Source organism: Fistularia commersonii, chromosome 21, assembly GCF_037954325.1.
Source record: "Fistularia commersonii isolate RoL2024-O1a breed Wild chromosome 21, RoL_Fcom_v1.0, whole genome shotgun sequence".
Lineage (NCBI taxonomy): Eukaryota > Metazoa > Chordata > Actinopteri > Syngnathiformes > Fistulariidae > Fistularia > Fistularia commersonii.
This window is the reverse complement of record NC_141304.1, coordinates 491,922-511,079: the sequence shown is the minus strand read 5'-3', so window position 1 is coordinate 511,079 and position 19,158 is coordinate 491,922. Positions and strand designations below refer to the sequence as shown.

Below are 19,158 nucleotides of genomic sequence, written 5' to 3'. Positions count from 1 at the left end.
GAACATAATTGTCATCTTCTCGCCATCCGTTACAAGGGTAGAAGTGGATAAACTAGTTGGCTATCTGATAAAATCAACTTCTTCACCTTTCCAATCCATTGGTTCCCGACCGTGAAATTCATCCTCAAAACTAATTTCTGTTTACTTTAAAATGACACGGTATTATGAAGAAGTATTAGTATTTTATAATCTGTTCCAGTCCGTCGTCACCAGAGGAGTTGTAGGTTCCCGACCGCTGCTCTGAGATGTTCCTGCAACTCCAGCCTCCGTCCACTTCTTGAGAAGCTCCTCCGAATTCTTCATTGGAGTTCCCCAGACGATCCTCTGGAGGCAGCGGTCGTCCCTCTTGCTGGTGCACCTTTACCGACCACACCTTCTCCTTCCACTCCCTTTGGATGTTCTTGCGTCCACTACTCTTGAGAACAACCGTCTTCTTCAGCAGTGAGCACTCGTGGCTTCCCCTCCTTTGGAAGCTGTCCATGACTGTCTTGAGGACATCTGTCCAGCCAGCAGTCTTCACAATATTCACAACTTCTTCACAATATTCTTTTTGGGTGAGACCCTGAATTTTGGTGTCTATCATCTGTAAGCCATAATCCTCAAGAGGTCAAGAAGTCTTCTCCTTTGGTCTTTCCCCTTCAGGGGTCGCCACGGCGAATCCAATATCTCCATCTAACCCTCTCTCATGACGTCCATCCATCTTCTCTTTGTTCTTCTAGACCTCCAATGCCAGCATCCGTCTACCAATAGATCCACTCTCCCTCCTCTGTCCATGACCCAACCATCTCCGTCTCCAAAACATCTACCATGTGCCGTCCCTCTGATGGACTCCTTCCTGATCTTCTCCATCCTGGTCACTCCCAAGGAGAACCTCAACATCTTCATCTCTGCGACCTCCAGCTCTGCCTCCTGTCTTCTGGTCCTTGGAACAGCTTCTCGTCCACACATCATGGCTGCTCTCACCACTGTCTTGTCCACCTTGCCTTTCCTTCTTGCTGATAGTCTTCTATCTCTTTGTACCCCTGACAAGAAATAAAGGCTTGAAACGTTTCCCTCTTTGTGTAACAAATCTATGAAGGGTTTCACTTTGTGAACTGAATGATCCAAAACATGGAACTTTTTCACGTTATTCCGATTTTTCCACATGTATTTCTGCACCTTAAGCGGTGGTGTACTTGGCTTGTCCTGCCCTCAGGGAGTCCCTCAGGGCATACGACGACTGCCTCCTTTTCAGCAGATACCAACAGGCCTTGATGGTTCGTCTTGTTCTGTCTTTGTCGCCCCCCCTTTGTGCCGGTGATGGGGTTCCTTCCAGAACCTCCTGGTTCAGACTCACTCTGCTCCAGTCGACTGTCCGCTTGATGCCGAAACCACCGTGAAATACCTTTCGAACTCTCGTCTTGCGTTGGAGTCCGAACGAACCGCCCTTCCCCCTCTCCTCTACATGTCAGGGTCTACGTTGAACCTCAGGCATGCGTTTGGACCCTGGGAGGAACTCGGAGAACCTTGAGGAACCCCATGGGGAGAACATGGGGACTCCACACAGCCCTGTGCTGTCTGAACCCCTTCACCTCCGTTCCATGAAGACCAACTATTTTACCCTCCTGCTGATATGTGGACCCCCACCCTAGATCCAGTATCCCTCTCAGTGTGTGTGTGTGTGTGTGTGTGTGTGTGTGTGTGTGTGTGTGTGTGTGTGTGTGTGGAGGGGGGGTTGAGAAGTGTTAGTTACCATAAGAATAATGTGAAACCGCTTCTTACATCATCCAGGGTTCTTCCTCAGCAGGGAAGAGGAGACGCAGGAGACCTGAAACCACCGAGGACAGCTGGGGGAGAAGGTCCTCGCCTGGTCTGAGCAGTACTTCAGAAGCAGTACTTCAGGACCAGCAGTACTTATGGACCAGCAGTACTTCAGGACCAGCAGTACTTCAGAAGCAGTAGTACTTCAGGAGTAGTACTTTACAGGCAGTAGTACTTCAGGACCAGCAGTACTTCAGAAGCAGTAGTACTTCAGAAGGAGTAGTACTTCACAGGCAGTAGTACTTCAGGACCAGCAGTACTTCAGAAGCAGTAGTACTTCAGGACCAGGAGTACTTCAGAGGCAGTAGTACTTCAGAAGCAGTTGTACTTCAGGGCCGACAGTACTTCGGAAGCAGCAGTACTTCAGGACCAGTAGTACTTCACGACCGGCAGTGCTTCAGGACCTTTAGTACTTCAGGACCAGGAGTACGTCGGAAGCAGTAGTACTTCAGGACCGGCAGTACTTCAGGACCAGGAATACTTCAGAAGCAGCAGTACTTCAGGACCAGGAGTACTTCGTGAGCAGTAGTACTTTAGGACCAGCAGTACTTTGGGACCAGGAATACTTCAGAAGCAGTAGTACTTAAGGACCGGCAGTACTTCAGAAGCAGTGGTCCTTTAGTAGGTGGGTCCGGGTCCGGGTGCAGGTCCAGATTCTGGGGGTCTCGGGGGGCCGATCCGCTCCTCCTGGTTTCGTCGTTTGGTTTCACGATGACGTCACGGCACGGGATCCACGCTCGGCGCGCCCACCTGCGGGGGGAGGGGAGTCGGGAGGCGGACCCACGGCGACCCCCCACGGCCCGGCTCCTCCGCGCGGCACAATGCACGAGCACTTCTCAGAGCGCGCGTCTCGCAGCGGCGTGGACCCCCGAGTGTATTCGACACGCAGCGCGTCCACGCAGGAGCGGGAGACCCCACACCTCCGCGCCGCACGGGGATTTAACTCGCAGGGGGACGAGACCGGACCCCCCCACGGTAAGACCCGGACCGGACCGAACCCGCGACCACGTGACCGCGCGTCTCGGTGACGGACAGCCGCTCCACGCGTGTTTGTTGACGCGGGGTGACGTCATTCACCCGTTCATCTCGCTCTCCTAACCCACGTGACCTCAGAGCTCCACGGAAAGTCCTGCGTGGGCGACCACGCTCAAAAATCCACTTTCCCGACGTGTGATTAGTTATTTTCCAGTCACCGATCAATCACCTCAAACCGATCGGTGATCAATAACCCTTCGCCGACCCCAGCTCGGCTTGTTTGTCGGGTCGCGGTTTTGACTTTGGCCTCCAGACCAGCAGAGACCTTTATGGATCCAGATAAGCAGCAGAGACCAGGTCCCCGACCCCGGCCTACACCGTGTGTGTGTGTGTGTGTGTGTGTGTGTGTGTGTGTGTGTGTGTGTGTGTGTGTGTGTGTGTGTGTGTCAGCTGTGTCCTCCTGTCAGTCGCTGCAGGTTATTCTTATCGAGTGTGTGTGTGTTTGTGTGTGTGTTTCCGTTGTTTGGATGTTTCTGGTCGCGAGAAGGTCGGGCTGAAGTTCACGACGGTTCCTTCTGTGTGAAGCTCTCCTGTGGAGGTCGGGCTGGTATTATGGGATGGATCCCGTTAGGAATCCGTGCGAATGAGTTATTAATAAAACGGGAGCTGGATTTGTCCAGGTGACAGCTGAGCCCGGCCTCCTAAACCCCGGACACGTGGGAAATGTGTTTGTTCTACTGAGCGAGGTCTTCTGGCCTCCTGGTCCTGAAGCTCAGAAGGTCCGAACGGGCGTGTAAATCCCTGCTCTGGTGGGAGGATGAGCACCAGGTTCTGGAGGCTCTGCAGGTTCTCCGCTCGGCTTCTGCGTTGCCGGCAGAACCGCGGAGTCGCTTTTGATTTCCCATCTTGATGTTCCATCACTGTCGTGACCTCCAGGCTGCCGGGGGTCAGCGGGCGTTCTTGCGGCCTTTAGTTTTGAGATGTTTAGAAGAAGCCAAGCCCGATTCGTTTCCCTCAGTGAAGAATCCTGCTCCTCGATCTTCCCGTTCTGACAATCGATCAAATCGGCCGATCGGAGGATTTTTTTATCAACATTTAAAATCGGTGGAAACCGTTCTGGAGGTGGAGATGTTACATAGGAACAGGACTCTTCTCTTCTCTGGTTTCCATCCAGGAGGAGGTTCGAGTCCGAGCCCTGGAGAAGCACCGTGATTGGATGGAACGCACACACACGCACACACACACATACACCTGCCTGTATCTGTCAGATGTGACATTCATGGAGGTCTTATGTAACAGAAGCTGCTCCACGTGCCGGAAGGAGTGGAGCTTCTCCCTCCTTCAACCCTGTGGAGATCCCCAGTGACAGGACGCTAGAGCCCGGTGGACGCTGTCACTGCCGCATCAGGAACCCGTGAGAGAACCCGACCCGAGACGGCAGCCGTTGGCTCTCTGGACCAAGACCAAGTTCCAGAAGATACGCATCGCCCGTTGAGATACCGCCAAGGTGTCTGGGGTTCATAAACCCTCCAAAGACCTTTCCCTCTGGGGTATCTGCTCGGTCCCTCCGTCGTTATCAGACCGATGTCGCAACAGGAAGTGTCCTGGGGCAAGAGGGGGGGCGTTTGGCTCAAACACCAGTGAACCCAATGGCGAGGCATACCTCAGGGTACCTCAAGGTACCTCGAGGTATGCCTCGCCATTGGGTACCTCGAGGTACCTGGAGGTATGCCTCGCCATCGGGTACCTTGAGGTACCTTGAGGTATGCCTTGCCATTGGGTCCAATGAACGCCGGTGTGGGAACCCGAGGAGCACTAATGCCCGCTAATCTGAGACGCCGGTCGCTTGTGGTGTGTAATTAAGGGCTAATTATACGTTAGCGTGATATTCCGTGGTAATAAGCGTTTTTCTAACAGGGTCCCGTGGTTATCGCCAGCGGAGTTGTGCAACGTGGGGGAAACGTTGGTGCATCTCTGGGAATCTGGGGGTGTGTGACATTAACCACACAAAGCACTGAGCAAACAGGAATGGAAAAGAAACAACTCAAATAGACCTTGGACCTTCGGGCCTCCGGGACTTGTTTGCCCGGCCGAGGACCGACGTTCTACAGAGCGAGGAGATCTGGTTCCCGCCGCTCTTTTTCCTTTTTTTGGGCTCGGCGTCCAATATCTGACGGGTCCCGGTCGGCTGAAGCTGAAAGTCAACGTGTCAACACTGGAACTGGGCGTGGGGGGGCAATGTTCAACACCTCATGAGGGTCAGGAAATGCCGCAAACTAGGAGAGGTGGAGCCTGGAAGAAGCTGGAAAAAGAGGAAGAGTTCCTTCAAACCGGCAAATCAAACTTGTCCAGGTGAAGCATGAACACGGTGCGGTTCCTCGATTGTCCACCCGATTGACCGTTTGGCGCCCGGTGTCAAGCGATGACCCGCTCCGCCCCGCTACCGGGGCCTCTCTTCGGCCCGGTGACTTTGGATGGTTCCCTCCTGGGCTGCTCCTCCCTTCTCACGCCGACGTGTCGACCGTAAAAGACCAGTAGAACGTTCTGTCCTGAACCTTCACCCCCTCAGCTCGTATCTCACATTTCATCCCTGCATATTTAACTCCGGCTCTGCCGCTGAGCTCCGGCTGCCTCAGCTGCACTTCGCCGCACTTTCTGCAAATCAGGGGAGCCCAAAGGGCCGCGACACCCCCTGTAGGCGGTGGATGGTATTGGTTTCCGCTCCTCACGTGGCTTTGCTTTCTTGGTATCTGTCCGCTTTGGGTGGGTCCACTCTGGGGGTCCGTAAGCGCAACAAAACCTTTTCGGGGTGATTGAAGCTCCACCTTCTCCACAGCTCGGTGGGAGTTTGGTGTCCCCCAAGGCTCCGAACTCGGACCCTTTCTGTTTTCCTTTTCTTTAATGCTGGCTACCAGCCTGGCTCTTCAGAATCTGGATGTGGACTCTCCTCTTTCAGGGCTGATTGCTCAGCTTCCGGCTTCCGGGTTTGGCGCTAACTAATGTTTCTTTGCTTCGGTTCGGTTCCTGCGGTTCTTGCGTGGTAAAGAACCACCGTTAGTGCTGCTATAACCCCTGGGCCAAAGGACACCACCTCCACCAGGACATGTACACTGTATGTCTTAAGGTCCTTTATCCTCGTGGCCTGAATCTGACGCAGGAAAAGTCCAAGTCGGTTTTTACAGTTGCCGGCGGGACACTGTTTTCTTTTGGTGAGGTGAAGGAGCGCTCGGTGTGAGTCCGCCCACTCATGTCCTCTCTCCACGTCCAGACACCGAAGGCGGCGAATGACCCAAAATCATCGGCTTCACTGACGACACACGAGAATCAACGCCGTCGGCCGCAATGGAACCCTCTCAGTCCGAGATGAACATCTTATCCAACGGGAAGAGCCACGAGCTGGGGAACGAGGCGGGCGTCCCGATGAAGACCTTGATGGAAGACGATCAGTGAGTGTCCTTCTCATTCCTCCTCTTCCAGTAATATTTGAACGGCAGCATGTCCGTCCGTTTGCGGTGCGAAAACTACTTCCTGCGTTATTTGTGAGCGTTTATGAGTCGAGTACTCGAGTACTCCGTCAGGACCGAAGTACTCGGTGTGTCAGCTGACATTGGCTTGTCTGATTTCTGGCATTTTGGGTTTGTTTTTCAATGCATGCTAACCTGTTTTTTGTGTGCCTGCCTGCATTCCCGGGTGGATCCGTGTGCAGAAACGGCACTCGGACGTTAAGGTACGGCAGATCCGACCGTCGACTCGAGAAAGAGCTTCGGCGCCGCTTCACCAACCCGTCAATTAACAGCCCAAACCTTGTCCTTCAGGTTCGAGGACCCCGACGGAGGCTTGGAAAATGAGGAGTTTCTGCTGAGCGGAAACGGAAAGAAACCAATCACATTCACCGACGTAGGTGACCCGCCGGGGGATCCAACTTCACACTCGTGTCTGAAAGCAGAAGTCTGAAGTGAACTGCTGTCACCCCCTAGTTTGAAGGGAAAACCTCCTTCGGCATGTCGGTCTTCAACCTGGGGAATGCCATCATGGGGAGCGGGATCCTGGGACTGGCCTACGCCATGGCCAACACCGGCATCCTCCTCTTCTGGTGAGTACAAACGCAGCAGCATAGTTTGCACCTGCTTAGGGGAAAAGAACACAACTGAGCCGAATCGGGCTCCGGATTTCATTATTCCAAGTCAAAGTACAGTCGCTCAAACAAAATACTGCGTTTCCAGGTATTTGAAGTAGAATCAGCTTTATTGGTAGATGGTTTTACTTGTTAAACAGGGATTGTTAAGTCCTCATCCATTCCTTCACCGTAGCCTGGACCCAACCCGGCTACCCAGAGGCGGGTTCACCCTGGGCCGGCCCGTCACAGGACCACATGTAGGGTTGGACCGTTGGCTCGTTCTTTGCCATGTTGCACAGAAACATACACAACTTCAAATGTAAACATTGGCGTGCGGCTGATTGTCCTGCGGCTGTCGGTGTCGGTAAACTCCCGATGACTTCTTCAGAGGGTACAAGTGTAGCAGTCTGTGTCGGCTGTGGTCCTCATTGATGGAGACACCTCGCCTGTAGGCTCTGTGACCCTAGGTGCTCTGCTGAGAAGGCGGTGGGGTTCTGGAGATCTTCTCTGCGGTAATCGTTTGGGATCGCCGCAGAGTCCAAGGCCGCGGTGCTGCTGTAGCTCACGGTGGTGCAGCCGTAGAAGTTACCGAGGGTCTCGGGTTCACCAGGTGAGGTCCTCCCAGGTATTTGTGGACACCCAGGTATTCAAAACTGTAAACTCGTGGATGAACAGTGGCCGATGAGGTCTCCTCACCTTCCTCGTGTCCACTATCATCTCCGTCATCTTGTCCGTGTTGACGGTGAGGTTGTTGTCCTCAAACCGTGGCACCAGGCTAGTCGCCTCCACCCTGTTTGTCTCCCCGCCAAAGATGGGCTCCGTCACCGCGGCACCGTCCTTGCAGAAGGCGACCCAGGTGAACAGGTCGTAGAGGAACGAGACATCCGACCTTTCACACGTCTGGACAATTTAGGGTCTCCGGTGAACCTCCTGCATGTGTTTGGACTGTCGGAGGAACCGGAGAACCAGGAGGAACCCCACGCAGACACAGGGACAACATGGAGACTCCACACGCAGAGATATTTTTACGTAACAAGCGCTCATGGTCTATTAAGAGCAAGAGTAGTGCTTTTAGAATCGGTAACGGAAAACCTCATCTGCTCTCATGCTTCTTTCCCTCCGTTCCTCCCCTAAAGGCGTCCGCCCAAAATACTCAACGCTCCAGATCCCAGATCAGCTCCAGGCAGGACGCCACTCACTCAGAACTCCAGCCTTTTACTGATGCTACCGCCTTCCAGTGTCAGTCGGACCGTCCATCAGTGGGTCATTTAATCCTGGAGGAGATCCTGTTTACTCAGATGCATGGGATTCTCTGCGTATCTTCGTCAACTCTAGTTTTATCTCGGTCTGGAGGGTCTTTGTTTGCGCAGCTGTTGTTCGGTGGTCTTAGCGTCGACCGGGAAGACAGGAAGTCACAGTTCCGATCGATCGGGAGTCTCCTGCGGGGATTTAAAGCCGTGAATGTTCGGGCGATTCGAGGTTTAAATCCGAAGTCGCCCCGGAAAACACTCGGAGCCGTCGGCCTCGACGAGCCGCCCGAGGTTTTCCGCCTCGGCTTCGGGATGAAGCTTTTCCATAATTAGCTCAAACTATCTGGTGACACGTTGGTCCCGACGGTGGATACCTCGGGGGCCAAACGTAGACGACCTCCCGCCTCCCTACGAAGGGACATTTTGTCCAAACACCTCAGAGACAGTCGTTTCCTTCCTGATTTGGACTCTCCCGGGTGTTTCTAGGGGTTCGGTGTTAACTGGAGGTTCTCGCTCAGGCCGTCGGTCTCCGTTCAGGCGGACACCGGCTCGCTCCAGCAGGAGCTCGGACTCCGGTTCTCGTCCTGACAAAGCAGAGTAGTCCAGTAAAACAATTGCTAATCTGTGGATTTAGGGAGGCTGCAAGCCTTGCAGAGCTTTTGTGATGCAAAGTTCAGTGGAATCTCAGAGTTCAGCCTCCGTCTCTCTGCCCACCGGTTGTGGTTCCGGGGTCTTCAGGAAAGGCCTGGGAAAGGGGTCGGTGTGGGATCACCTTCTGACCCAGAGGAATCCGGAGGAGAAAGCCTGGAGCTTCAGAGCCTCCGGAGGAGGTTATGAGAAACTTCCATTCTTCGGCGTGACCGCTGGCCTCCATCTCCTGTTCACAGGGCCGGAAGGTCCACATGCTTGTTTTCAAGCTCAGGACCTCCTGCGGCTGCAGGAACAGGACCTCCCAGGTGTCCAAGACAATGTGCTTTTGGAAACAAAATCCCAACCTTTGCTTTCCAGGAGGCTTCTGTCAATCTGCACCTTCTGATCTCTGGAGGCCTCGCGGAAGATAACTTCATTTCCGAGCTTTCTTTTCATCTACTTTCCCAGGTTCCTCCTCACGGCGGTAGCGGCCCTGTCCTCCTACTCCATTCACCTGCTGCTCAAATCCTCTGGGATCGTGGGTAAGCCCGGCCACCCGCTCAGAAGATACTCACAAGTACATCTGAGTTTGTTCGTCTTCATTTGCCTCTGGAAATACGAGGGTGTAGAAGACACCCGGACGTTGTTAGAGAGACAGAAAGATCAGCAGATGAATGAATGAAGGTGTTTCTCCTTTCAGGAATCCGTGCGTACGAGCAGCTCGGGTTCCGGGCCTTCGGGACTCCTGGAAAGATGGCCGCCGGCATCGCCATCACCCTGCAGAACATCGGAGGTGAGGAACGACTCCGACCCCTGAACCTGATGGGTGAAAGTTGCCAAATTTGGTGTTTTGGGTCCGGTCCTCTCCTCGGGTCACCGCGGACGCCTTCGACGTGACGTAGCTTCTCAAAACATCGGCGGCGCTTCGTCCCGGATGTCAAATGTCAGACCAAATAGCTCACGCCCCCGGGGGTCGCGGGGTCGCGGAGGTCGGCGTTCTGTCAGCGTCTGTCAGCAGGTTAAACGTTCCCCGTTCCAAATCTCACCTCCCCGCCAACAGAACGGGCCGAGCGGCGAATCTGACAAAGTCACCGGCGGTTGTAAGCCTTTTTAAAAAGAGGAGCCGCGTTCACTCCGGCCATAAATGGAGTTTAGACATAAAGTGTGCATTTTAAATTTAGCATAGCATTGTAGCATTAAGTGTGTAGCCTGTGAGGTGAGGTCGGAGCACCAGATGGAAACTCCCCAACCTCCTCCGCCGGTGAATACACATTCCAGTTTGAATTTAATGATGGTGTTTTGTGAAAGTGTGACTCTGCTCTGTCGCAGCCATGTCCAGCTACCTCTACATCGTCAAGTCCGAGTTACCGCTGGTCATCCAGGCGTTCCTGAAGGCCGATCCCAACTCGGAGTGAGTATATCACGCCGGAGGTCACGCGAGCGCTCTTCAAATCGTGCCATTCATTGATTCGGAGCGGGGGCGTGAAGGGAATCCGGCCCGCCACTGCCGAGCAACAAGGGGGCCGTGTTTCGGTATTTGTCAGCTATGCAACCCCCTCCCCGCTCCCCGCCAGCGCCGCCGCCGCCGCCGCCGAGGGGGTCGGCGGCGGCCTGCTTCCACGTCACGGTCATGCCACTCGCTGCATAAGGTCTCAGACGGGGCCGCCGTTGAAAGCTAAAAACAACTCGGTAGGAGGTCCTGTCGCTTCGCGGTCCCTCACTGTTAGCGTCACCTCGCTTTTTGCGATAAGTTAGGACGAGTGCGTTCCTGTTCCCGGCCGCCCTTCAGCCGGCTCCTCGCCCTGGAACCGGCCCAGAACTCTGTTTGAGCGTGTTTATTATCCGGGTGCGTTGGCCCTAGCTACAATCAAAACCACCTATTACCCCCCGCCTCCGCCCCCCAGACACATTCAACAAATGACAGCAGCAGGTGGTGAGACCCGAGTGCCAAATTCTGAGGCCGAGTACGAGGACGGGTCAGTGTCAGCCGTCAGCCGGGACACATTCTGTTCATTTCCACTCCGCGGGCCTCTGGCTGCTGACAGCCGTGGTGCGGAGGCGAGGGCGGGGGGACCGGGACGTTTTATCGCTGGCTTTTTAAATAGAGTTCGGAGATGTGCCGTTGACAAGCCGGCACCCTCGACTCAAGATGTCCTTAAACTCATTTACCTATTTGGAGAAACAGATGTGATCCGGCGACTGGCTGGACGACCTGCAGGCCGCCGGTCTTGGACTCGACAACTTGCGGGCGGTCTCTGAATGGGTCTCTGAGTGAAAAACATGAAGGTCCCTGCATGTTGTTTGGTCAGAAACTTGCAGGTTGTCCAGTCCGAGTCCAGAGGCCTGCGGGAGCTGAACTTGTCTCAAGTGACTGAGATTTAAAAACAGCTCCGAAAACCGAAGACTTGTTAGAAAGCCGATCGTCTAAAATAACCTACTGACCCAATGTCCGAAGGACATGACCTGTTGTGATGCTTTCGCTCTCTCTGCTTTCGAGGGAAACACAAACACACACAAACAGTCAGTACACTTCTTGTGGGTCATCATCAGCAGCAGCCTTCTTGGTCACAAAGACCATTTTCTACAAACTGGTCTTCAGCAGTTCAGATTCTACAGTCCTTGTCTTGACTGGACATAGGAGAGTTCTGAAGTTGTATTTGTTGTGCTGTGTACAAAGTCTGTTCCTCAAATTTGGTCACCACGGATCCGGCCAGAACGCAGACCTGACCTGACCTGATACCTGGACCAGACCGGCCTTGTACTTGTATTGGATCGGGCCGGTACCTGGACAAGTGTGGCCACGTACTTAGGCTGGACCATACCAATACTGGTTTCAAACCAGGACGGTAATAAGACCAGGTCATACCGATACTGGTTTCGGACCAAGACGGGACTTGTTTCAGAACAGACCAGTACCTGCACCCGCTTGGGCTGGTACATGGATCAGACCCAGCTGGTACTTAGACCAGGCCAGACCCATAGCGGTTCAGACCAGGCCAGTATTTGTACCGGTCCGGATAGGTACTTGGAGTGAGCCGGCGCTTGTGCCAGCAGAGGCCGGCATGTAGACCAGACCAGGATGATACTCAGACCGTACCCTACCAATGACGGTTTCAGACCGGGCCGAGACTCGGATCAGACCGGGCCGAGACTCGGATCAGACCGGGCCGGTCGGCGCCGGGAATGGGAGTCTGCAGAAGCTCCATCTGCCCGCTGTCACAGCCGTCAGTTACGTAAGAGTCCAGCCGGCAGCGGCAACACAAGCAAACACATATTTCCGCAGCCTCGTGACCAAAGACTTTCCCACCAGGTCGCTCGTGAAAACAGCGCCTTTGGAATTTCGGCAGCTCGCTGTGGATTCAAAGTTCTCTCACACTATTTTGAGATGTTCTTGATTTATCGGACTCGCAGCCACATGCGCTCCCAAACTGCACCTCCGGTTTTCTGTCCACTTCTATTTTTGTCTGTCTGTGAGCTGCTGTCAGAAATGTCTCGCTCACCAAAGTAAACCGGACTCTTCCCCCTGCAGCCTGTGGTACTTAAATGGAAACTACCTGGTCATCCTGGTGTCCGCCAGCGTCATCCTGCCCCTGGCCCTGATGAAGCACCTCGGTGAGTCGCTGCTTTAAATTCGGACCCAATCCCCTGAAATGGAACCGGGAGAGCTTTTATTCCTAAACATCCGTTACCCGGTGTCGGTCTCCGTCTTTTCTTCGGCGCTCCATCCGGATTCCAAGAAGTCATACACCCAGGAGACGGTGGTTCTTGACAAAGCAGTGCCCGAGGCTCGTCAGTCTGGGGTGTCCAAGCACAGTTTTGCAGACTTCCATTATTAGAACGAGCCAAATATTAAAGTCAAAGACGTTTGACAAGATGTTAGACAGTAAGACAAGATTAATATAGATCTAGATATGATATAGATATATATGTGTATATAAAATACAATGTATTCCTGGTCAAGTGCTTCTCATTTGGCTTCTGGCAGCAGACATGGATACATGTGTTTATTAACTCTCACCCAATGCCAATTATTGATGACTTCAAGAGGGACCAAACCCTAATCTGAGCTCGGAGTCGCCAAGAAACAAGACCCCAAGTCGAGCCAATGTAAAGCAGGTCCTAGAATCACTTCAGTGAGAAGAAACAGAGACGCGGTTCGAGCTTCTGCTTGAGATCCGTAACGCGAAAGAGTCAAGAGTACAAACTGAGACGTGATTCTGAGTTCTGTCGTCGGTTGCTCCTCAGGGTACCTGGGCTACACCAGCGGATTCTCTCTCAGCTGCATGGTGTTCTTCCTCACGGCGGTAAGGACCTCTTTCTGTTTCGGCGTCAATTTCAGGGAGTTCGGTTTGCTCTCGTGGCCGTCCGAGCTTCCGACGGACTGACGGGACGGTTTCACTTCTATCAAGAGGTCGAGCGAAACGTGACCTGGTCAATCCGCGGAACTCGGTTCTTGGTGACTTCTCGCAGACTCCCATGTTGTCTCTTGCTGCAGGTCATCTATAAGAAGTTTCAGATCCCCTGCCCGTTCCAGGAGTTCTCAGCCAACGGAACCGTCGCCGTCCCGGGTCCCAACGTGTCCGATCACAGCGCCGGCCTCCTTCTGGAGGACACCGAGTCCCACTGCGCCCCACGCATGTTCACCATCAACTCCCAGGTGGGTCCATACAGCCGACCGATGGCCTGACCCTTTTCCGGAAACCCCCACTCTGTCCTTCTATGTGGCCCCTCGAGGCTCGGCTTTATTCGAGAACCCGCCCAAACCCGGTGACCGTGGACTTCCTGACCTGCAGGAGAGAACGTAGATGGGAAGAACATGGCTCGGTAAAGAACGTCACATTTTCACAGGAAACTGCGGGAAAAGCAAAGACAGACAGAGAGAATTGAACTAAAACCAAGGCGGCAGGTTTTATTTCTCCTCCTGGAAAGAAGGCAGAATGTTGCTGGCGGAGGTGGAACGGAGGTGGGAGGGCTCTTTGCCCACCTGCGGTTGAAGTTTCCACCCCAATCCTGAAGGATGGAGCTGAATTTAGCAGAGAGTACAACTTCAGACAGTGTTTTCTGTGACCAGACGTGGGGAAGCGGTAGGCTAGAGGGTGCTTGTGTAGCTGGAGGAGTTGGTGGGTGGAATGGACAATAGAGGGGAGGTGCTGTGAGGAGGGGATGGTACACTAGAGGGCGGGTAGTTGGAGGAGGGTGGGTATGGGCAGTGTCAGGTGGTGGAGATAGGTGGGTGGAGGGAGTTGACGAGGGCCCTTGTTCCTGCGGCGACTCAGCTGTCGTCCCGAGCCTCTCGGTTTCGGGTTCTTGAAGAGCATTGAATTGGTGGAAACCGCCCCGGACCTTCATCTGACACCGGACTGAGGTCCAGGTGTCAGGACAGGACAGTTAGAGGACAGAAGGTGCCACATGGTTTCCAGACATGTGGTTTGACTGAGGAGTCAAAGAATCTGGGACCACGGGGGGAGGAGCGGGACTACGCCCCCATCGGCCAATGACAGAGCAGTCTGTGGCCCCTCCCCTGGTTGACTAACAATCAGGCGTGACCTCCAGGCCAGGTTGTTCACCAACCCATATGACCTCCAGGACCATTTTGGAGGGCGAAGGCCTGCGACCCCTCCTGTGTGAGAACTCTCTGGTCCCTCAGAACTGAAGATGCCTTTAACAGGAGAACCAAGTGTCTCCATGTCCATTAACTTTAAGAATGCGGCAGTTAAGTGTCCATGTTCTTCCTCACAGACGGCGTACACCATCCCCATCCTGGCTTTTGCCTTCGTCTGCCACCCCGAGGTGCTGCCCATCTACACTGAGCTCCGCAAGTGAGTTCTTCTCTCCTGCCTGCAGAGTCTCAAAGTATACAGGAGGACACAATGTTCTCATGGACCTCTTTGTCTCTCTGCAGCCCGACAAAGAAGAAGATGCAGAAGGTTTCCAACATTTCCATCTTTGTCATGTACAGCATGTACTTCCTGGCTGCTCTCTTCGGCTACCTGACCTTTTACGGTGAGACCGGCGGCTCTGGTTCTTCACACTCTTGTGACTGAGGAGTGAGAACCTTCAGGGTCAAATCAGATGCGACAGAAGGGGGGAAAGATATTTTGTACAGTTGAACTCTGAAATGCTGCAAAGAAAACACGTTGAAGGTCGAACGTTGGTACCCGTGCTGGACCGAGAGCCAAGAAGACCTTAAGACGTTGTGGTACCGGGACAGGGAAGAGCTAGTATTCGCTCCATGCAAACCTCAACAAACATTTGATTTTGCTCTCAGCTCTCCTGTACTCGTAAACGCTATTGGTCATCAGGACATAGACGTGGATGAAGGTCACACCATCTGTCCATGACCATTTGTTCAATGGTCTTATTTTACTTTGTTTGGTTCTCAACAACAAAAAATTCAAGGAAAATGGAGTGTAGACTAATCCAGCTCAGGTGTGGCGTGAGGCAGCCTGCAAATCCCTGGGTCGGAGCGCCCTCCGGTGGCCTTTGTGTGTCACAACAGCAGCAGCAGCAGCAGCTGTGGCTGATCACCTGATTGAGCTGCATTGATGAACCTCTGATGGGTGTGTTGGACAGGCCAAGTGGAACCGGAACTGCTGCACACCTACAGCCGCATCGATCCCTACGACACGCTAATCCTGTGCGTTCGCGTGGCCGTCCTCACCGCCGTCACGCTCACCGTCCCCATCGTCCTGTTTCCGGTAAGTTCCTTCATTTCCCCAAGACTGTGTGACTGTCTCTTCTAAGAAGCTTCCCTGTGGTTCCTCAGGTGCGCAGGGCCATCCAGCAGATGTTGTTCCCCACCAAGGCCTTTAGCTGGCTGCGTCACGTGGCCATCGCAATTGTCCTGCTCACCTTAATCAACATGCTTGTCATCTTCGCCCCCAACATCCTGGGCATCTTCGGCATCATCGGTGCGTATTCTCCTGCAAAGGGCGTGTGATCCCGTGGCCGCTTCTAGAACAGTCTCGAGAGAGGAACTATGATAATCTGGAGTGGCTTGCAAGCAAATCTGGTGCAAGACATGTATGCCAGTTGCGAGACGGCAGCGAGGTGTGCTGTAGGTGTGACAGAGGGGCTCAAGATGGAGGCGGAACTACGTCTGGGATCACTTCTGACCCCCTTCTTGTTTGCAGTGGTGATGGACAGGCTAACGGATGAGGTTAGACAGGAATCATGTTTCTGTGATGATGTTTGCGGATGACATTGTGATCTGTCGTGAGACCAGGGAGCAGGTGGAGGAGGAGGAGAGGTGCAGGTATGCTCTGGAATGAAGGTTAGCCACAGCAAGACAGACACCCAAGTGGTACCTTGAGGCTACAGGGAGCGGAGATGAAGAAGGCGGATGTTTTTATGTACTTTGGGTCAATGGTCCAGAGCAATGAAGAGGGCGGAGAAGAGGTGCACGTGAGGCATGGAGCGCCTTTATGTCTGACACCGGGAAAGTTGAAAGCAAGCGTGACCTACTTTTATCGACACGTGGACAAACTGGAGCCTGAGTCAATATTATCCCCAGCCGGTGTCAGGGGTCGAAGGTGGGAGTGAGGGGAGGGCCAAGGACACTTTCAAAGCAGCGGCCGGTCGGACAAACAGGACCGCTGGGACGCTGACCATACAGTACGTCCACGGTCACGGAGACTCCATGACAGGAAGTTACTTCACCTTTTCAAAGATGTTGCACCTTCCAGCCGTTTGCCATTAATGTCATTAAACTTAACAAACATGGAACTAGTTGCTAAAAACAAAACCCTACTAGTCGCAGTCAGGAAGTAGCCGGGACCTTCTCCCGTCTCAGAAACCCCATCAGACTGTTCCCTGAGGAACCTGGAAAATAGAAGGGTTGATGAGAACAGACTGCACAACAACGATGACATGTATTGTCTTGCTGTATGTGTCCAGTATGCATGCAGTACACCTGGCATCTAGATAGACCGCAAACAGGAGCTTTGACGGTAAACGTTCCCTCTCTTCTTTGCAGGAGCCACCTCTGCTCCCTGCCTCATTTTCATCTTCCCCGCCATCTTCTACATCCGCATCGTTCCCAAAGACGACGAGCCCATGAACTCCGTCCCGAAGATCCTGGTGAGTCCTCCCGCCTCGTACCCTGCGGTCTCCAACCCGGTCCGGCCTCCCGAGTCCCGGATGTTCAGCCCTCTTGTATGTCTCTAACCTCCTCAGGCCGCCTGCTTCGCCGCCCTGGGCGTCTCCTTCATGGTGATGAGCCTGAGCTTCATCATCATCGACTGGACGATGGGGAGCGGCCACGTCGGGGGAGGCCACTAGACCTCCGGGCGGAGCGAGGGGTTCGAAGGGGTGGGTCGGGGTCAGGGGTGCGGGAGGGCAATCATCTCGGCGGAACTCGGTGCGGGAGAACTCGGCCGCGTTCGACCACCGGAGTCACGCCGCCGCTCATTACACTGTAATAAATATCTGACAGTAGATTAACATTGATGTGATCAGAATGTTCGGTAATTTTAGGTAATCGGATTCTTCACGAGGGCCGGTAGCTTCGGTCGGCCGAGAAGGCGCAGAAGTCGTTTCCACATCCGCCAAGTTGCGGATCCGCATCTCCGGTGCCTTCCAACATCTGGAGCAGAAGCTTGTATTTATAGACCTGCTTTAACTGTTTTTATTTTAGGTGGATTATATTTAACTACTTTTTATGAATACGTGTCCTACAACACAGAGATCCTAGACCCCGAGCCTCACGGGCGCCTCGGACAGAGTCTGAGCAGATGGGATCTTCTCCGGAGACGGGAGAACTTAAACCGCTTGATGGCGGATCCGTTCTTCAGACCGGTTCCGCCCGTCTCTTAGCGACGCTCGTTTTTTTCCCCCTCCCGGTTCTCCTTCAGCTTCACCTCGTCTTCTCGGTCCGAGCAGAGTAACGGTCCAGCGGTGGTGACCTGCGCTTCGGTCGCTACTCCTTAGATCAATGTCCAAACGGGGGACGGTTTTTGGTTTGGTGGATCTGCACGCGGTTCCTTCTCCAAACAAGTCGTACCTTACAGGCGGCGCCTTCCGATCTGCCTCCCAGGGTCCGCCTTGGCTTCTGCGAGATGTTTGCTCGCCCTCGTACCTTCTGCCTCGGACACCTTTGACCCCAGACTCACCGGAAAGCCGTCAAAAGATTGGAATTGTGGGAAACCACGAGGCCTCCTGAAGGAGGGCGATGAGTTTGTGGCCAAAGGGTGAAGAAGACACGGGTCTCCAAATGATGTAAATAAACGTGGAGCTTTTGTATCCGGACCTCCAGTAGACTGTAAAGTGTAAATAGCAGGGTTGGTTCTAGTTTGGCAATAAACCGTTGTAGAGCTTTTTAAAACGTCTCCTGGTTCTTCGTTCCTCTCCCTCGGACCACCTTCTACACCGAACCTTCAGGAGGACCGAGAGGTCACGGTCGTCTTCCGCCTCCGGGTCGAAGGTCAGAGACCGTCGAGCTCGGATCGTCCTTGACCTTCGGCTCCTGAGCGACGGTCGTCCTGGATCTTCAGTGCTGACCTGTTGGTGCAAGCGAACCCCAGGAGGACCTGGAGTCCTGAACCTCCCTCTGCGCCTCCTTCGCCAATGAAACCACACCACCGTGACACGAGGTCTTCACGGAGATCTTCTCTCTGCCGCCTCCTGGTGGTCAGGGGTGATGGAGGGGTTGAACCGGGAAGGGTTGTGTACCTGGACGTGGACCTTCTGGGGACGTTCTCGTCCCCCGTGTTCCTCACTGATGTTCGGTTCCTTCCTTCACCCTCCACAGCCTCTGACCCCCAGGGTTGACCTTCCTCTCCATGTGCTCCTGACGTTCTCTTCACGTTCTCCTGATGTTCTCTCGATGTTTTCCCAACATTCTCCTGATGGTCTCCTGATTTTCTTTTCATGTTCTCATGATGTTCCCCCGATGTTCTCCTGACGCTCTTTTGATGTTCTGATGTTCTGCTTATGTTCTCCTGAAGTTCTCCTGATGTTCTGATGTTCCCCTGACATTCTCCTTATGTTCTCCTGACGTTCTCTTGACGTTGTCCCGATGTTCTCTTGATGTTTTCCTGCAGTTCTGACATTCCCCCAACGTTCTGCTGATGTTCTGACGTTCTCCTGATGTTGTCCTGATGTTCTCTTGAAGTTCTCCTGCAGTTCTCCTGACATTCTCCTGACGTTTTCTTGACATTCTTTTGATGTTCTCCTGATGTTCTTCTGATGTTCTCCTTATGTTCTCCTTATGTTCTCTTGATGTTCTCCTGATGTTCCCCTGATGTTCTCCTGATGTTCTCCAGATGTCCTCCTGATGTTCCCCTGATGTTCTCCTGATGTTCTCATGATGTTCCCCTGATGTTCTCCTGATGTTCTCTTGATATTTTCCAGATGTTCCCCTGATGTTCTCCTTATGTTCTACTGATG

The 19,158-nt window shown here is 53.6% G+C and overlaps 1 protein-coding gene across 5 annotated transcripts; it reads left to right on the top strand.

Annotated features, from left to right (window-relative positions):
• Nucleotides 1-2,400: 2,400 nt before the first annotated feature.
• slc38a3b (solute carrier family 38 member 3b) lies at nt 2,401-18,094 on the top strand. 5 transcript variants are annotated; one of them, XM_086168567.1, is made up of 17 exons: nt 2,401-2,425; nt 6,044-6,221; nt 6,482-6,502; nt 6,591-6,672; nt 6,753-6,868; nt 9,241-9,314; nt 9,473-9,565; nt 10,102-10,183; nt 12,302-12,384; nt 13,018-13,076; nt 13,268-13,429; nt 14,512-14,591; nt 14,675-14,775; nt 15,346-15,470; nt 15,539-15,683; nt 16,748-16,851; nt 16,948-18,094. In XM_086168567.1, exons 2-17 carry the CDS (start codon nt 6,118-6,120, stop codon nt 17,050-17,052), a joined length of 1,536 nt encoding a protein of 511 aa, XP_086024693.1. In that variant the 5' UTR covers nt 2,401-2,425; nt 6,044-6,117; the 3' UTR covers nt 17,053-18,094. The 5 variants fall into 5 exon arrangements, with proteins under 5 accessions (XP_086024693.1, XP_086024690.1, XP_086024694.1 ...); XM_086168564.1 differs by lacking the exon at nt 2,401-2,425 and adding an exon at nt 2,623-2,775; XM_086168565.1 differs by lacking the exon at nt 2,401-2,425 and adding an exon at nt 4,152-4,282.
• Nucleotides 18,095-19,158: the final 1,064 nt, after the last annotated feature.